Raw genomic sequence first — 16184 nt, 5'->3', positions numbered from 1 at the left:
AATCGAGTGAATCTTCCTTTTTAATACAAAGTATAGCTTTTGAATAATAGGTAGGGTTAATTCAAATAATTGCCATGGTCATTTTGCCACCCTTATCCATTTTAATCATCTTATGTCTCATCCATATCTTACCATCCCCATCCCTCATCGAAACAATCTCCACAATCATGGTAAGTGTGTTGTGGGGCTTCACAAATACCTCCCTCCCTCCCAGTGCTGCCTGTCGTTTGCAGCTCCATGTGCTTCACCCATTCCAATCCTGAGAATGCTCCATGCGTCTCCGCGTGCACAAGGTACCGCCCATTGAATCAACCCACAAACGGACACAACTCTTATATTGATCAATTAAAACAGTCCAGACATTTAAAAAGATCTAATTATTATAATAGATGTTTTATCCCCGTTGTGGTTCAGTAATTTAATAAGGATATAGCGAGATCTGAAGGAGCTCAAGTTTAAGGCTGATTTGATTCCACTGTTTTACAAGGTTAATTCTAGCCATCGACCATTCACAAAGTTTGCCGTTTTAGGCCAGTATTATTCCTGTGCAGTCACTTTTTTTCTCTTCACAATGGGGCCCTGGACAGCTCAGTAAATAAATTCTACTGCTTTTGAACACTCAATAGTCAACTCCAATGTTAGGCTGTGTACATTCCTGTGCTACTCACCTGGGAAGCCCGTACAGTAAAATATAATTGATTACTTTTTAAAATAATTCAGAGTAGTCAATTATTTTTCTTCGCCAATTAAGGAGCAATCTAGAAACGGTTGCCACCGCCTGAGGAACCCTTGCACAGACCCTCGCAAGGCAAACTTTATCCTCTCCAGCTTGATGAACCCTGCCAGGTCATTGATCCAAGCTTCCACATGAGGGGGTTTCGCATCCTTCCACAGTAGCAAAATCCTCCGCCGGGCTACCAGGGACACAAAGGCCACAATACCGGTCTCTTTCGCCTCCTGCACTCCCGGCTTGTCCAATACCCCAAATAATGCTAATCCCCAGCTCGGCTTGACCCGGGCGTTCACCACCTTGGACATAGTCCTCGCAAAACCCCTCCAAAACCCATTCAGCGCCGGGCACGACCAGAACATATGGACGTGATTTGCTGGGCTCCCTGAGCACCTCCCACATCTGTTCTCCACCCCAAAGAACCTACTCAATCTCGCCCCTTTGTGATTAACTTTGAACTGTATTCGGCTGAGCCTGGCGCAAGAGGAGGAAGAATTAACCCTACTCAGGGCATCAGCCCACAGACCTTCATCTGTCTCCTCCAAGCTCCTCCTCCCACTTTCCCTTTAACTCCTCCACCGAGGCCACCTCCTCTTCCTGCAGCTCCTGGTAAATCGCCGAAACCTTGCCTTCTCCAACCCATACACCCGAAATCACGGTCCTGAATCCCACGTGCCGGAAGCAGCGGGAATTCCCTCACCTGCCGCCTCACAAACGCCCTCACTTACATGTACCTGAAAGCGTTTCTTGGGGATAGCCCAAACTTTTCCTCCAGCGCCCCTAGGCTCGCAAACGTCCCTATGCTGCACCCTACCCGCTAGTGAGAGTGGCAGCATAGCCCATCTTTTAAAATCCTCCTCCATCTGCTCCATCAACTGCGTCAAATTGAGCTTGTGCAGGGCCCTCCAACTCCTAGCTACTTGGATCCCTAGGTACCGAAAGCTCCTTTCCTCCCTCGTCTATCCCCCTTCCCTGGTCCCCTGAATGCACCACAAAGAGCTCACTCTTCCCTACGTTGAGTTTATACCCCGAAAAGTCCCCAAACTCCCTAAGGATCCGCATGACCTCTGCCATCCCCTCCACTGGATCTGCAACATACAACAGGTCATCGGCATACAACAACACCCGGTGTTCCTCTCTTCCCCCCCCCCCCCACCCCCGGACCAGTCCCCTCCATTTCCTGGACTCCCTCAGTGCCACGGCCAGCGGCTCAATTGTCAGTGCAAACAAGGGGGATAAGGGACATCCCTGCCTCGTCCCCCCGGTACAGCCATAAGTACCCCGGCCTCGGCCGGTTTGTAGCCACCCCTCGCCACCGGGGCTCTATATAGCAGCCTGACCCAACTGATGAACCCCTCCCCGAACCCAAACCTCCACAACACTTCCCAAAGATACTCCCACTCCACCCGATCAAAGGCCTTCTCCGCGTCCATAGCTGCCACTACCTCCGCTTCCCCCTCCACCGAGGGCATGATAATCACATTGAGGAGCCTCCGCACATGTGTATTTAGCTGCCTACCCTTCACAAATCCCGTCTGGTCCTCACGAATCACCCCCGGGACACAGTCCTCAATTCTCGTAAGCAGCACCTTCGACAGCAACGTAGCGTCAACATTGAGGAGCGAGATCGGTCTGTACGACCCACATTGCAATGGATCCTTGTCCCGCTTCAAGTTCAAAGAAATCAGCGCCCTGGACATTGTCGGGGGCAAGGTCCCCATCTCCCTCGCCTTATTAAAAGTTGTCACTAGCAACGGGCCCAGCAGGTCCACCTATTTCCTGTAAAATTCAACCGGGAACCCATCCGGCCCCGGGGCCTTCCTCGCCTGCATGTTCCCCAATCCTTTAACCAGCTCCTCCAGCCCAATCGGCGCCCCTAAACAGCCACCTGCTCCTCCTCCACCACCGGGAACCTCAGCTGATCTAGGAATCGTCGCATCCCCTCCTCCCCCACTGGGGGCTCAGACTTGAACAGATCCCCACAGAAGTCCCTAAATACCTTGTTTATTCTCACCGCACTCCGCACCGTATTCCCCCCTCTATCCCTCATTCCACAAATCTCCCTCGCTGCCTCGCTCTTACGAAGCCAGCATCCGACTCGTCTTCTCCCCATACTCATACGCCGCCCCTTGCGCTTTCCTCCACTGTGCCTCTGCTTTCCCAGTGGTCATCAGGTCGAATTCCGTCTGGAGGTTCTGTCGCTCCGGAAGTAGCCCCTCCTCGGGGGGCCTCTGCATAACTCCCGTCCCCCCTTAAAATCTCCCCCACCAACCCCTCCCTCCTCTCTCTCTCTCTTATCCCTGTGGGCCCGAATGGAGATTAGCTCTCCCCTGACCACCGCCTTCAACGCCTCCCAGACTACCCCCACCTGCACCTCCCCGTTGTCGTAGGCCTCCAAGTATCTTTCAATACACCCCCCCGCACCTACCCGCACACCCCCTCATTCGCCAACAGTCCCACATCAAGGCGCCACAGCGGGCGCTGGTCCCTCTCCTCCCCCAACTCCAGCTCCACCCAATGCGGGGCGTGGTCCGAGATGGCTACGGCCGAATATTCCATTCCCTCCACTTTCGGGATTAGAGCCCTACTCAAAATGAAAAAAAAACTATCTGGGAGTAGGCTCTATGGGAAAAGAAGGATAATTCCCTGGCCTGCGGTCTGGCAAACCACCATGGATCCACTCCCCCCATCTGGTCCATAAACCCCCTGAGCACCTTGGCCACAGCTGGCCTCTTGCCCGTCCTGGACCTAGAACGGTCCAGTGCTGGGTCCTGCACCGTGTTGAAGTCCCCCCCCCATTATCAAGCTTCCTACCTCCAGATCCGGAATCCGACCCAGCATGTGTTTCATAAACCAGCATCATCCCAATTCGAGGCATATACGCTCACCAGTACCACCCGCACCCCCTGCAACCTACCGCTCACCATCACAGATCGACCTCCATTATCCGCTACAATATTCAGTGCCACGAACGACACCCACTTCCCCACCAGTATTGCAACCCCTCTGTTCTTCGCATCCAGCCCTGAATGAAAGACCTGCCCGACCCATCCAATTCTCAGCCTAACCTGATCTGCCACCTTCAGATGTGTCTCCTGGAGCATAACCACATCTGCCTTCAGTCCCTTTAAGTGCGCGAACACCCGGGGCCTCTTGACTGGCCCGTTCAGGCCCCTCATATTCCAAGTTATCAGCCGGATCAGGGGGCTACTCGACCCTCGCCTCGCCTCCCCCCCCCCCCCCACTAGCCATCTCCTTTTCTAGGGCAGCCACGTGCCCGCACCTCCCGCACCCTCCAGTCGCGCAGGTCGCGGACCCCACCCAGACTACCTTTCCTACTTCCAGCTCCCCTTTGGCCAATGCAGCAGCAACACAGTTTCCCCCCCCCTCCCCCCGCTAGATCCTCATCTAGCCATTTTGCTCCCCCCATAACACTCCCGTAAGTCAGCTGACTCCTGCTGACCTCGGCCTCTCTCGCCGTTCCATCGACCCCCCAGTGTGATAATTCCCTTGGCAGTCAGTGTGCGCTCCTCTCCAGCACCGCCCTCCCCCCCGGCCCCGCCCCATCCTTCCCTAACGCGGGAAAAAGCCCAAGCTTTCCGTCTGAGCCGCCCCCGCCCCCTCTGCCGCAGCTCCTTTTTGTGGCCTTACCGCAACTCCCCATCCCCGGGCCTCCATCCCCCCTTTTCCTCCCCGGGGCCCTGCCCCTCCAACACCGACGGCCACACTCTCCCACATCAAATCCATTCACCCATCCCCACCCAGCACAAAACAAAAAGAACATTCCCCAAACGCAGTAAACACCCCCCCCCCCCCCCCCCCCCCCCCCCCCAACGACAAACCCTCAGTTTGATGCCAACTTTTCAGACTGGATAAAGTTCCATGCCTCATCAGGCACTTCAAAATAGTGGTGCCGATCCTGGAACGTGACCCGCAATCGCGCTGGCTGCAGCATCCCGAACTTCACCGCCTTCCAATGGAGAACCGCCTTAGCCCGGTTAAAACCAGCCCTCTTCTTAGCCACCTCCGCACTCCAGTCCTGGTAAATTCGGATCTCCGTGTTCTCCCACCTGCTGCTCCGTTCTTTTTTAGCCCATCTCAGGACACACTCTCTGTCCACAAAGCGGTGGAATCTCACCACTACAGCCCTTGGCGGCGGGTCTCCTTGCCAGGACCCTATGAGCCCCATCCAGCTCCAGGGGCCTCGGGAAAGCTCCCGCGCCCATCAGCGAATTGAGCACGTGCTCATATATGCTCCGGCATCGGGTCGCTCCACTCCTTCAGGGAGGCCCAGAATCCAAAGATCCTTCCTCCTCGACCTATTCTCCAGGTCCTCAAATTTTTCCTGCCACCTCTTGTGCAGCGCCTCGTGCGCCTCCACCTTCACCGCCTCGTGCGCCTCCACCTTCACCGCCAGGCCCAAGATCTCGTCCTCGTTCTTCGAGGCTGTTTGCCGCACCTCCCGGATCGCCGCCCCTTGTGCCTTCTGGGTCTCCACAAGCTTCTCAATCGCCGCCTTAATTGGCGCCAGCATTTCCATCTTCAGCTCCGCAAAGCAGCGTTTAAGGAACTCCTGCTGCTCCTGCGACCACACTGCTTGGTCTCCACCCGCCGCCATCTTGCTTTTCCTCCCTCGCACTTTCCACTGCACCAGGATCACTTTTTTAGCCGCTCCACTTCTGGTCAAATCCATATAGTGTCGGGGGAACCTTGCTGTCACCTTCCCACAGTGGGAGCCGTCAAACAATTGCCATTGTGGCCCCTCTGAAGAGCCCAAAAGTCCGTTCCCGGCGTGAGCTGCCGAACGTGCGACCTACCTAGGCATAGCCGCAACCGGAAGTCCCGCGAGGCAGGTTTTAAGCACAGTGCAGAAGGAAAATAAAAAGGAGGAAGTCAGAGATACTAGATTGGGAATTCCAGTGCTCGCGACTTCAGACATTGAAGGCACATCCTCAACGGCAGAGCAATGAAAATATGGAAAGTGCAGAAACCAAAATTGGAGCAGTACTTAGACCTCATGGAGCCAGAGACTGTTAGAGACAGGAAGAAAGTGAAAAATAAGACATAGATCTACCAGAGATCAACACAGGGCAGCAAGCACAGTAGTGATAAGTGAATGGACCGTGATACGATTTAGGATATGGCAGAGATGTGAAGGAGTTCAAGTTTGAGGAAAGAATACGAGAGGCTAGCAATAGCGCTAGAATAGCCAAGTCAAAAGAGTCAACAACTGCATGAATGGAGGATAACAGCTGCAGCTGCGGCAGGATTGGAGCTGTCAACTTCAGAGATACTGCCCTGTAACGCATGGAAAGGGCGGAAGGGATGCGGGGAGATGAGACCTTTACCTGAGTCGAAGAGGACAAGGACATAAAACTGGAGGCGATTGGAGAACAAAGCTATGCGGTGGGTGGGTGTGTGCCCGCAGCCTGCACTCACCCTCAAGGCCAGTTTCTCGGCCACCCCAGGCGGGAACCCCAGCTTGTCCTCCCTCAACACCATCTGGCGAAAAAAGTCGGTCTTCCTGTACAGGAACCCGAAAAAAACTTCCAGAAAGTTCTCGATCTTGCCGACATGCTGTAGGATGCCCAGCAGCGCCTGGTCGTACATCTCGGTCCTCTCAGGAGGCCCGTCCATTTCCAGAGCTGGGTACAAACTGCCGCCGAACAGGGCAGTCCTTTCCTCCTGTCAGATTCGGACCCTGACCCGACTGCAGGACGGTATCACTCTTCTCCTTCTCTCCCTTTTTAACTTTCTTCGGGGTTTTTTTTTCGGCGGATTTCCCCAAAATACTTCCGCCAGATTCCGTCCACCGCGACAAAGATTCCCCCCGTCACCTCGTCCCGAAATAAAGGTTCCTAGACAACAGTCAGAAGGGAACGAAGGACCAGCTCCTGCTGATTGCAATCTTGCAACACCTCAAATTTGCATTTCTATTGCAAGCTGTCGAGTGAAAGTTGCAGTTCCCTCAGCTTTACCAGTTCGATTTTTTTCAGTGGCACAAAATTCATGATTCAGCAACCTATATTTTAAAATTAAAAGCACTTGTCAATTTAAAAAAAAGAGAAGTCTGCAAGATCAAGAACGATGTCCCATTTATTCTCTTCCCTTGCAGTAAAAGTTATCTTCAATGCCAAGAAGAATTCAAAATGAAGCACACGTAATGTTAATTTGTTGGCACTTCAAACACATCCGAGACGCATGTCCATAAACAACACTCAGATCAAAGACCCAAACAATCGATTGTTGCTGTTGGCTGACCAGAGAAAGAATATTCTCTTCTTCAGATCATGGCATGAGCCTGTTTATATCTTCTCACATGGAAATGGAAATACTGGCTTAATACTGGATAAATGGGGAAGGGGCAGTAAAACACACAAGAACATGGTCAAACTCGGGTGTGATTTAACTACCATGTTGCATCTGGCGTGGATCTCGGCGTGCTGGTTAAATAGTAGGAAAGGCAATATAAGCCCCCTCCCACTGGCAAGTTCCAGATCTCGCCCAAATATGGTGAGCACATATATATCACAACACAATTTGCATTCATTTCAATCTCATTAGCGAGATTGAAGTTGAATGGAACAGCCACCTAAGAATGAACCAGCTCCCCAGCGAGAAATCACACAGGCTTCATTTAGTCCTGCTTTTTAAAAACATAGAACTGGCACAATGGCTGCGGAGGGGAACTGAGAAGGTGAGTAGCCATTTCCATTTCGGCCTGCAGCTCAAGGACACTCAAGTTCAAAGGGTTTGGGCTTGGTCAGGAGGTTGAAGTGTTCCAGGTTGGGGGTCGTCCCTGGCTTGGGGGGGCAAGTGAGGGTTTTTTTTGTCTTTGGCCTTCAAGCCATCTTTAAATATTATGGATACCCATAACATGGACAACTACACCTGCTGTCCTGCCAAACACTTCCAGCACAGAGCTCTGTTCTTTCTAAGACCTAGGTCATGTAACATTGAGCTCAGGGGAACGTACGAGTCCAGCAGGAGCATTTCAAGCAAGAAGACGATTTGGGACTTGATGCGTAATCTTGCTCTAAATGGGCCACCTGATGATGCTGTTAAAGAAATGCTCTCACAGAGTGCTGCATGTAACTGGCACATAATTGCGCATTAAACACGCTGGAAGTCAAGGATGTTCAACTGCACCTTGAGCGTCAGTAGAATATGTGGATGTCAGGATTTGGTTCCAATGAGATTGGGCCATGTAGGAGGACCTGCACAGCTGTGGCTCCTGGACAGAGAATGGCACTGAAATGTGGAACAAGTAACACATCGATGGACAGATGTTTTCTCCGACAAAGTCATGATAACACTTTCTCAGGCTTCTCCTCTGTTTCTGCTGAGGAAACCACAAGGAATAATACCGTGTGTTTGGTTTTCTTGTGAAAATCAGCTGATAAAGCTTTGTATGGGCGGCACAGTAGCACAGTGGTTAGCACGGAGGCTTCACAGTGCCAGGGACCCGGGTTTGATTCCCGGCTTGGGTCACTGTCTGTGCGGAGTCTGCACATCCTCCCCATGTCTGCGTGGGTTTCCTCCGGGTGCTCCGGTTTTCTCCCACAGGTCCCAAAAGACGTGCTAGTTTGGTGAATTGGACACTCTGAATTCTCCCTCACAGTGTACCCGAACAGGTGCCATATTGTGGCGACTCGGGGATTTTCACAGTCACTTCATTGCAGTGTTAATGTGAGCCTACTCGTGACATAATAAAGATTAAGATTATTATTATTGGTACCAATATTGAATGATAACATTTCCTTGTTGTTTCATGGTTAGTGTGATATGTGGAATGTTACGCAGTCGATTTTTAAATCTTTGTTATTGTTGACCATTTTAAAAACAAAATATTCCCAAGTGGTTCTTATGGGTACACGTGCAATGTCTCAGGTGATGATTATTGTATCTTGGGGCTCCTGCTGTGGCTGGGAAGGTGAGTGTGTTGTGCGAGGTTCTCCAGCACAACTGGCTGGATGGCACTCTGAGAGAAGACGGGACACGTATGGGTGGGTAAGGCATGGGGGATTTGAGGGTCCTGGGGTAGAAGCCCTAACTGATTGTCGGTCTCTCTCCTTCTCCAATTCCTCAGACACCAAAATGGATGGTGGTGTTAGTTCCGCAGTTGATGCCCTTCGCGTTTCTGGTGTCAGCCCAGGCAGCCAGACGCCATAGAACGCAGCAGCATCAATGCAGGCTGGAGGTGGCACCCCGTGTGCAGGGGGCTACCACATACGCTGAACACCTGGCCGCCCATCGGGCCGAGGAGAAACCCCAGAGGAGGACTCCACCGACGCCCATGGTGTTCAGGTGTCGTTGGTCTTTCGAGGAGATGGGGGCCAGCATGTGCCGTAGGATATCTCGTCTCAACAAAGAGACAGTGCTGCACCTGTGCCTTTTTCTCATGGTGGACCCGTAGAAGAGGAAGACACGCTGGATGTTCAACTGCACCTTGAGCGTCAGTAGCATATGTGGATGTCAGGAATTGGTTCCAATGAGATTGGGCCATGTAGGACTTTCGCGGTGGCAGTGAAGATCACTGCAGCCCTGAACATCTATGCAACCGGTTCATTCTAGGGCTCAGGGACATGTATGGCATTTCACAAGCAACAGCCACAAGTGCATTCTTGAGGTCACAGAGACCCTGTATGCCCGGGCAGCAGACTATATTAACTTTGATCTGGAGCAAGCCCACCAAGATGCTTGGGCATCACGATTCTCCACCATCACCAGGATGCCCAGGTCCGGGGGTAATTGATGGCACACATGTTGCCTTGTGTGCCACCGGGGCATCAGGGAGTGCCCTTCAATAACAGGAAAGGTTACACTCCTGAATGTTTAACCCATGTGCAACCACCACCTCCGGATCATGCACATTTGTGCACGCTTCCCAGGAAGCATGCATGACAGCTACATCCTGGGACACTTGAAGATCCTCGACACATTTGAGGACCACTCCAGGATGACAGGTTGGCTCTTGGTGGATAAGGGGTACCCGGTGAGGTTCTGGCTGATGACGCCAGTGCGGAGGCCCAGACCCAATATCATGAGGCCTATATTGCCACCCCTGCTGTCATAGAGCGGTGCATCGGACTGATCAAAAAACATTTCTGATGGCTGGGCAGTTCTGGTGATGCACTTCAGCGCACCCCCCAGAGGACCTCCTGCATAATGCTTGTCTGCTGTACCCTCTACAACCTGGCATATCAGAGGGGAGACATGCTGAAGTGAGGTGGAGAGGGGGGGGTGCTATGCTGCCTCATTTGAGGAGGAGCCAAACCAGGAAGGGTTGATGGACGAGCCCAGCGAGGAGCTGCCGGAAGAGCCGGAGGGTGGAGGACAGCGGCAGCAGGGGTGCCCTCATCCTCGCCCGCTTCTCACAGGAGGCTTTATCCATTTGCTCACCCCCCCCCCCCCTTTACCCTCCTTCCCCCCACCCATTCTACTTCTTCACCCACCACCCCCATTCCCCGACACCACCCCCAGACTACCCTGTTCCATCCTCCTCTGGGTAACATCAGCCCAGGGTGATAAGCCTGTGTTTGCATCGTCAGTGGGTCCATATACAAGTGATGATCACTCGCTGTAAGGTAAGCTCTGGTGCCCTCGGTTTATGCTGAGTCCTGGGGTCCAGCAGACCTCTGACTGCAGGTGGCCGGCCCCATCAGATGGAGATCGTGAAAGAGAATGGACATGTGGTCAGTGAGAGGGGAGGATCATTTTGTCTGACATGAACTACTCACTTGAGACAGGTCATCTGGGTGAAGGGGCAGTGGATCCTCTCCTCTCCGGCGCAAGCCGACCTCGCTGTCGGTGACTGCTCTCTTCTCGGTCAACTCCGCGATCTCCACGGAACGTTTTTCAAAGGGTGGGAGGAGTGGGATCTCTGGTGCTCCACCCGGGAAGGTACGGCGTATCAGACAGTAATTTGTGGGCGGGGGGTTGGCATTGGGAATCTGATGGGTGGCAGGTGGAATTGATGCCAGGAGGTGGCAAATGACCCCTGCAGCTCGGTGGGGGTCCTTGGGTCTTCTTCCTACATTGTACGGTAGTCCTCCTGGTCATGCTGCCCCCACTGGCATCTGCTGCCACTGCCTCCTAGACAGCATTGGTGAACCTGCTGCTGGACATCCAACCCCCTTCCAGGGAAACAGGATGTCCTGTCTCGTATTTACATCATCGGGAAGCCTGGCCAGCTCTGCGTGCTGCCGTGCTTGATTGGAGTGAGTGGTGAGCAGCTCTTCCTTGTTAGTGGCGAGACGCTGAGGTGCGAGCCTGGTGAATCAGATGGCAAAGGAGCCAGTAATTGCCGTTAAAAAGGGGCCGTGATCTCGCCAGTGCGGCCATCGAGAAACATCCCACCAATGGCGCCCAAAATGACACTTAGAAATGTTTCCGGTAAATCGCACCACAGGTAAACTTGGAGATGCTTACTTAGCCAAGCAATTGAGGGAAAAGGCAATAGAGGGTTATGATAAGTTGAGATTCTGAAAGATGGGAGGTGGCTCGAGTGGAGTAGAATACCACCATGAACTGATGGGGGAACTATCCCAATGGCCTATTTGTGCGCCGTAAGTCCGATCTAATCAGAGTTGCCCCATGTGTTCTATCTGAGGACCAAAATATGTTTACAGGCGATAGTACATAGCTTTAAACACAGCTGGGAAATAAAACTGAAATGGGAAGGAATTTATCGTTAACAGTCCTCTCCGGTTTTCTTTAAATTGATCCTGCTTTCATTTTTCTTATAATTGGAGATCCAGTGAATCAAAAGCACCTCACACCAGCTCCTTACACTTTCAAAATATGCCAAGAGGTGGGTGCAGCATAGTAAAGGCAATGATTGTTTAATCCTGAACACCATTAAGTTGCAAGTCGTCTGCAAGACAATAGGATAAAGATTAATCCAATTTAAAAGGTCAAAATTTTAAAAAAGGCTTAAACTAGGGAGGGCTTATGTGGGTACATGCAGAATGATGAGCTTGAAATGTAAAACTCATTTTCTCACATTTTTACTTAATTTGCAGATGACACGTCAAATGGGGACTTGTGCTTATGTTGCCCTCAAATGGAAAAAGATGGCATAGCAGTTTGATTCACATATTTAAATTTTGCATAACATTTTAAAGCCCTTACTCATTGCTGCAATTTATGAACAGTGTTCAAAGGGAAATACTGGAGGGGCTGGTGTAGCCATCTGGGATGGCCACGTCCCGATTACAAAATGGACACTCGCAATGAATGCAGGGAAAATTGGACAATGCAAAGAAACAAGCAGGTGCAAGCTCTTGTCTGTTGATTAGAACCTTAAACTCTCAGACAGGACAGAAACTGCCAAGCAATCTACATACTAATGAGCCATCTCCGGGGACAAAAGGGAAACATTTAGGATTATAATGTTAAGGCAGACTCCCCGGCGCCAGAGGGGACTAAGACAAAGCAGACCAACAGTCACCTAGGACACGCCCAGCGATCAGGGAACCACCCCTCTATTGGAGGAAGATTGATACAGATGATTGGGAAAGACCCAATTAGTTGAGGACAAGTTCAAGGCCCGTCCAAAAGCACACGAAGCCCGTTTTAGTATAAAAGGTATTCCCCAAGGACGAATCTTCCTCCTTTGGCTCTCAGCAAAGAGAGAGACCAGCCTAGCAGCTACAGCAGACAAAGTAAGTCCCAAGTCAACGCACGCTACGAGATAGACGCTCCTAGTTGCTATCCTGTAAACAGCTCAACCCAGCAGCCTCCGAACCGAGCAACGGCCATTGTTCCTCTGACTGAGTGGGCACCCGAAGCTAAGTATAGGCTTTAGTAATAGTGGTAGTTTAGTTTGTAGAGTTTATGCATGTGGAGATTTGACTGTGTGTAAATAAATGAGCATTGCTTTTGAACTTACTAACTGGTGTATCGAGTCATTGATCAGTATTCGGTTCTGAACCTTGTGGTGGTGTCGAAAGATACCTGGCGACTCTTGAGCAAACGTAATTAAACAGAGCCAAATTAAGAGCCAACCAAAGAGAGCAACACTGGGAGTCTACAAAAGCATTTCAAATATGCCAGGAAGCATCAGTGGTAAGAGCAAATCAGTGAGTGTATAGATTGCAGACCAATCCAAATCGGAAGTAAACCATCACATTTAATATAATCTGAATATGGCAAGGGCAAATGGTGCAGAGAAGAACTGAGCAAAATATTTGGAACTATCATATGCTCATCAACAGGGGCAATTAGCAAACAATAAACACCATTGTAAAATAAAGTTGTGAACTTCAGGAAGAGAAATGGAGTGTCAGTTTGCAGTTGTAAATCTTTGTTGACAAAGTTTATGCTTTCATGGCCATATCATAAATTTACCCATGTGTACAGACTTGTTCCCTGTGTCATCCTGAAACAGGTCAAAAAGAACATTTTGTTACAAGGAATTAGGTACACTGTACAGTGCAAAGTGGCAAACTTCCTGCAGAATGAGGGGCAAGAAAATTTTGACACTATTTAATGACCTCATGAAATAGATCCAGGCCACTTCAAATTGCTCGGTTCGGAGGCTGCTGGGTTGAGCTGTTTACAGGATAGCAACTAGGAGCGTCTATCTCGTAGCGTGCGTTGACTTGGGACTTACTTTGTCTGCTGTAGCTGCTAGGCTGGTCTCTCTCTTTGCTGAGAGCCAAAGGAGTAAAAGAACTGTGATGAATGTAGGAATTTGAGGTATATTGGATTGTAAGTATTTGGTGCAGCAAAGGTTAAAAGCCTAGGTTAGAGTGTGTTTGACTGCCAAAGTGATGCTTTAAAAGATTGTTAGGTTGGAGGATGGCCATCGTCTACCACATTGCCTTTTGTATCTGCTACCTCTGGCCTAACTTTATAAAGAACTGAGCGATCCATAACTGCAATACCTGCATGGGGTCCAGTGAATGGTGTCTTTGTGATGAAAAGGAACTTTTTATTAACTAAACCTCCTCAGCTGCTGTATGCTGAAATTCCACTGGTTCTACGTAAAACTTTGAAGATTGTTCCATGAAAAGCACTAAGCTGTTCAAATGCTGGTTATCAGCCAGTTTTCCAGAATTCCCATGAGTTCACCAACATCTTCATTCAAGAGGATGTTCCTGAATTGTGGAGAACATAAAAAGAATCAAGGATCAATTGAGCCCCACCCCTCCTCATGTGGTGAAGAGGAGCAATTACCATGCCTTTTATTGGAGTGTTTGGGCCACTTCAACCTTATAATTTAATATCTGGTGGAAGATGGGGATTTGCTTAAACCAGTTTATATCATCTGCCAGTAGTATTTTAAAAGTTGGTATCAAAGCTTTAACTTGCACTGTAACTAACCAATAACCTGATTAAGACCATTCACTTCCTCCAGAAACGCTACAATTTCATCTCTGTCTTGATTTCCACTTTTTTGATGGGAGTGTTTCATAAATATTCTCCTGTATTCAACCTCGACTGAAGTTGTTGGATATGCGGAAATGCTTAAATGTCTTCCCACACTGAAAACATTCTCCACCCTGTGCTGGGCAGTCTTGCCATCTGCATTGTTTCTTCACACCACATCTCAACTTGGCTGTTGCTGTAGTGTTTTCCACTCTAGGTGGAGTTTGTGCTTTCTTCCCGTGTCTGCATGAGTTTCCTCCGGGTGCTCCAAATTTGTCCCACAGTCCAAAGATGTGCATGCTAAATTCCACCTTAGTGTCCAAAAGGTTAGATGGGGTTACTGGTTATGGGGATGGGGTGAGGGCTTGCGCCGAGGTAGAGTGCTCTTTCAGGGGGTCGGTGCAGACTTGATGGGCCAAATAGCCTCCTTCTACACTGTAGGTATTCTATGATTCTAAGACAACAAAGCTTTTGGGAGCCAGAGATGTAATTAAACATCATAAAAAGCATCAGCTAATGCAATTTTATTTTGAGTGAATTAGTTTTCAGCTTGGTAAGATGATGTCATTGCTGGTTGGTGCTACGGCATCAGGCTTTTTGAGAAAGCATTTACAGATTGGTTCTGTTCTGTATGAAGCTGGGACTGCAAGTCAGGTTTTGCTCTCTGCAGTTTAGTTAAAAAGAGATTAACAATCTTTGAAGCAATTCAGACTTGTATGAGGACAAGGGGAGCTGAAGCAAGCCAATTGAAACAGCTTTTGAAGACATATAGCCAGAATGTCTGTCAGGAGTCAGATCTTTTCTGTAAAGCAGTGTCAAGAGGTCTCTTTCTCAAAGAATATCTCTGTAAAGCAAGTATTCCCATGCCATTGGTATTTAAGATTGATTAAGAGCTGGGATGGTTGTTTAAGTGGGAATAAAGATAGCAATTCAGGATATTGTGTTCCCTGTATTTAGTATTGTTTAAGAGGTAATTGTAAACTAATTTTTGGGTGATGTTAAAGATTTTAATGCTATGCTGGTAATAAATGATCAAAAGGGTCACGGCTGTCCATACCTTACAGACTTATCAGTACGTTTCTGTGTTTGGAGTAAAATCCATCAAGTCAACGAGTTTCTGTTTACTCTTTGAGAGCACTCAGTGAATTTTAAATTTATATGTCTGAGGAAAGCATCTTGCTCCCCTCGGGAGAAAGATGATCGAAATCCACCCTTCTGTCTGGTTGCACATGACCATTTTAAGAACAGTCTTTAAATTCAGTCCTCAAGTTTTTTTTAAAACTGTGACCGCCGGGAGTAGCTTTTTAAAAAATACTGAAATATCCCATTTGTCTGCTGTCCTTGTCCTTCCAGATAGTAGCAATCGTGAGTTTGGAAGGTGCTGTTGAAGTAACCTTGCCGAGTTGTTACAGTGCATCTTGTAGGTGGTATTCACTGTTGCCACTGTGTATCAATGGTGGAGGGAGTGGATATTGGAGGTGGTGGAATAGGTGCCAATCAAGCAGGCTGCTTTGGCCTGGTTGTCAAGCTTCTGGAGTGTTGATGGAGCTTCACTCATCCAAATAAGTGGAGAACATTCCATCACATCCCTGCTTGGTGCCTTGTAGACGGTCGACAGGCTTTGGAGGTTAAGGAGGTGAATTACTCACCACAAATTTACAGTCTCTGATCTGCTCTTGCAGCCACAGTATTTATATGGTTGGTCCAGTTCAGTTTAAGTTCAATGATAATCCTCAACATGCTGGTAGAATCATAGAATCCCTACAGTGCACAAGTTGGCCATTTGGCCCATCGAGTTTGCACCGATACTCCGAAAGAGCACCCCACTTCACCTAACCTTTGGATAATAAGGGGCAATTTAGCATGTGCAATCCATTTAATCTGCACATCATTGGACTGTGGGAGAAAACCAGAGCACCCAGATGAACCCCAGGAGAATTTGCAAACTCCACCCAATCACTAAAGGCCAGAAATGAACTACAGTCCTGGCGCTGTAAGGCAGCAGTGCTAGCCACTGTGCCACCCAGCTACGTATATTATCCCTCACTTACCAATTTAAAAATCGCTAGATTGATCTTAG

General features: G+C 49.5%; 1 protein-coding gene across 3 annotated transcripts in view; it reads right to left on the bottom strand.

The window, feature by feature from the left end:
- Positions 1 to 6562, bottom strand: part of nudcd3 (NudC domain containing 3) — a 43209-nt gene extending 36647 nt beyond the window's left edge. For 2 of the 3 annotated variants that reach the window (XM_072485766.1, XM_072485765.1), the window contains exon 1: positions 6170 to 6562. In XM_072485766.1, coding sequence (XP_072341867.1) covers positions 6170 to 6367 — 198 coding nt within the window. In that variant the 5' untranslated portion in view covers positions 6368 to 6562. The remainder of the gene's footprint in view (positions 1 to 6169) is intronic. The other variant, XM_072485764.1, reaches the window with a different exon arrangement.
- Positions 6563 to 16184: the final 9622 nt, after the last annotated feature.

Source organism: Scyliorhinus torazame, chromosome 20 (genome assembly GCF_047496885.1).
Source record: "Scyliorhinus torazame isolate Kashiwa2021f chromosome 20, sScyTor2.1, whole genome shotgun sequence".
Lineage (NCBI taxonomy): Eukaryota > Metazoa > Chordata > Chondrichthyes > Carcharhiniformes > Scyliorhinidae > Scyliorhinus > Scyliorhinus torazame.
The sequence above is the reverse complement of the archived record's forward strand: the minus strand, read 5'-3'. Positions and strand labels throughout refer to the sequence as shown.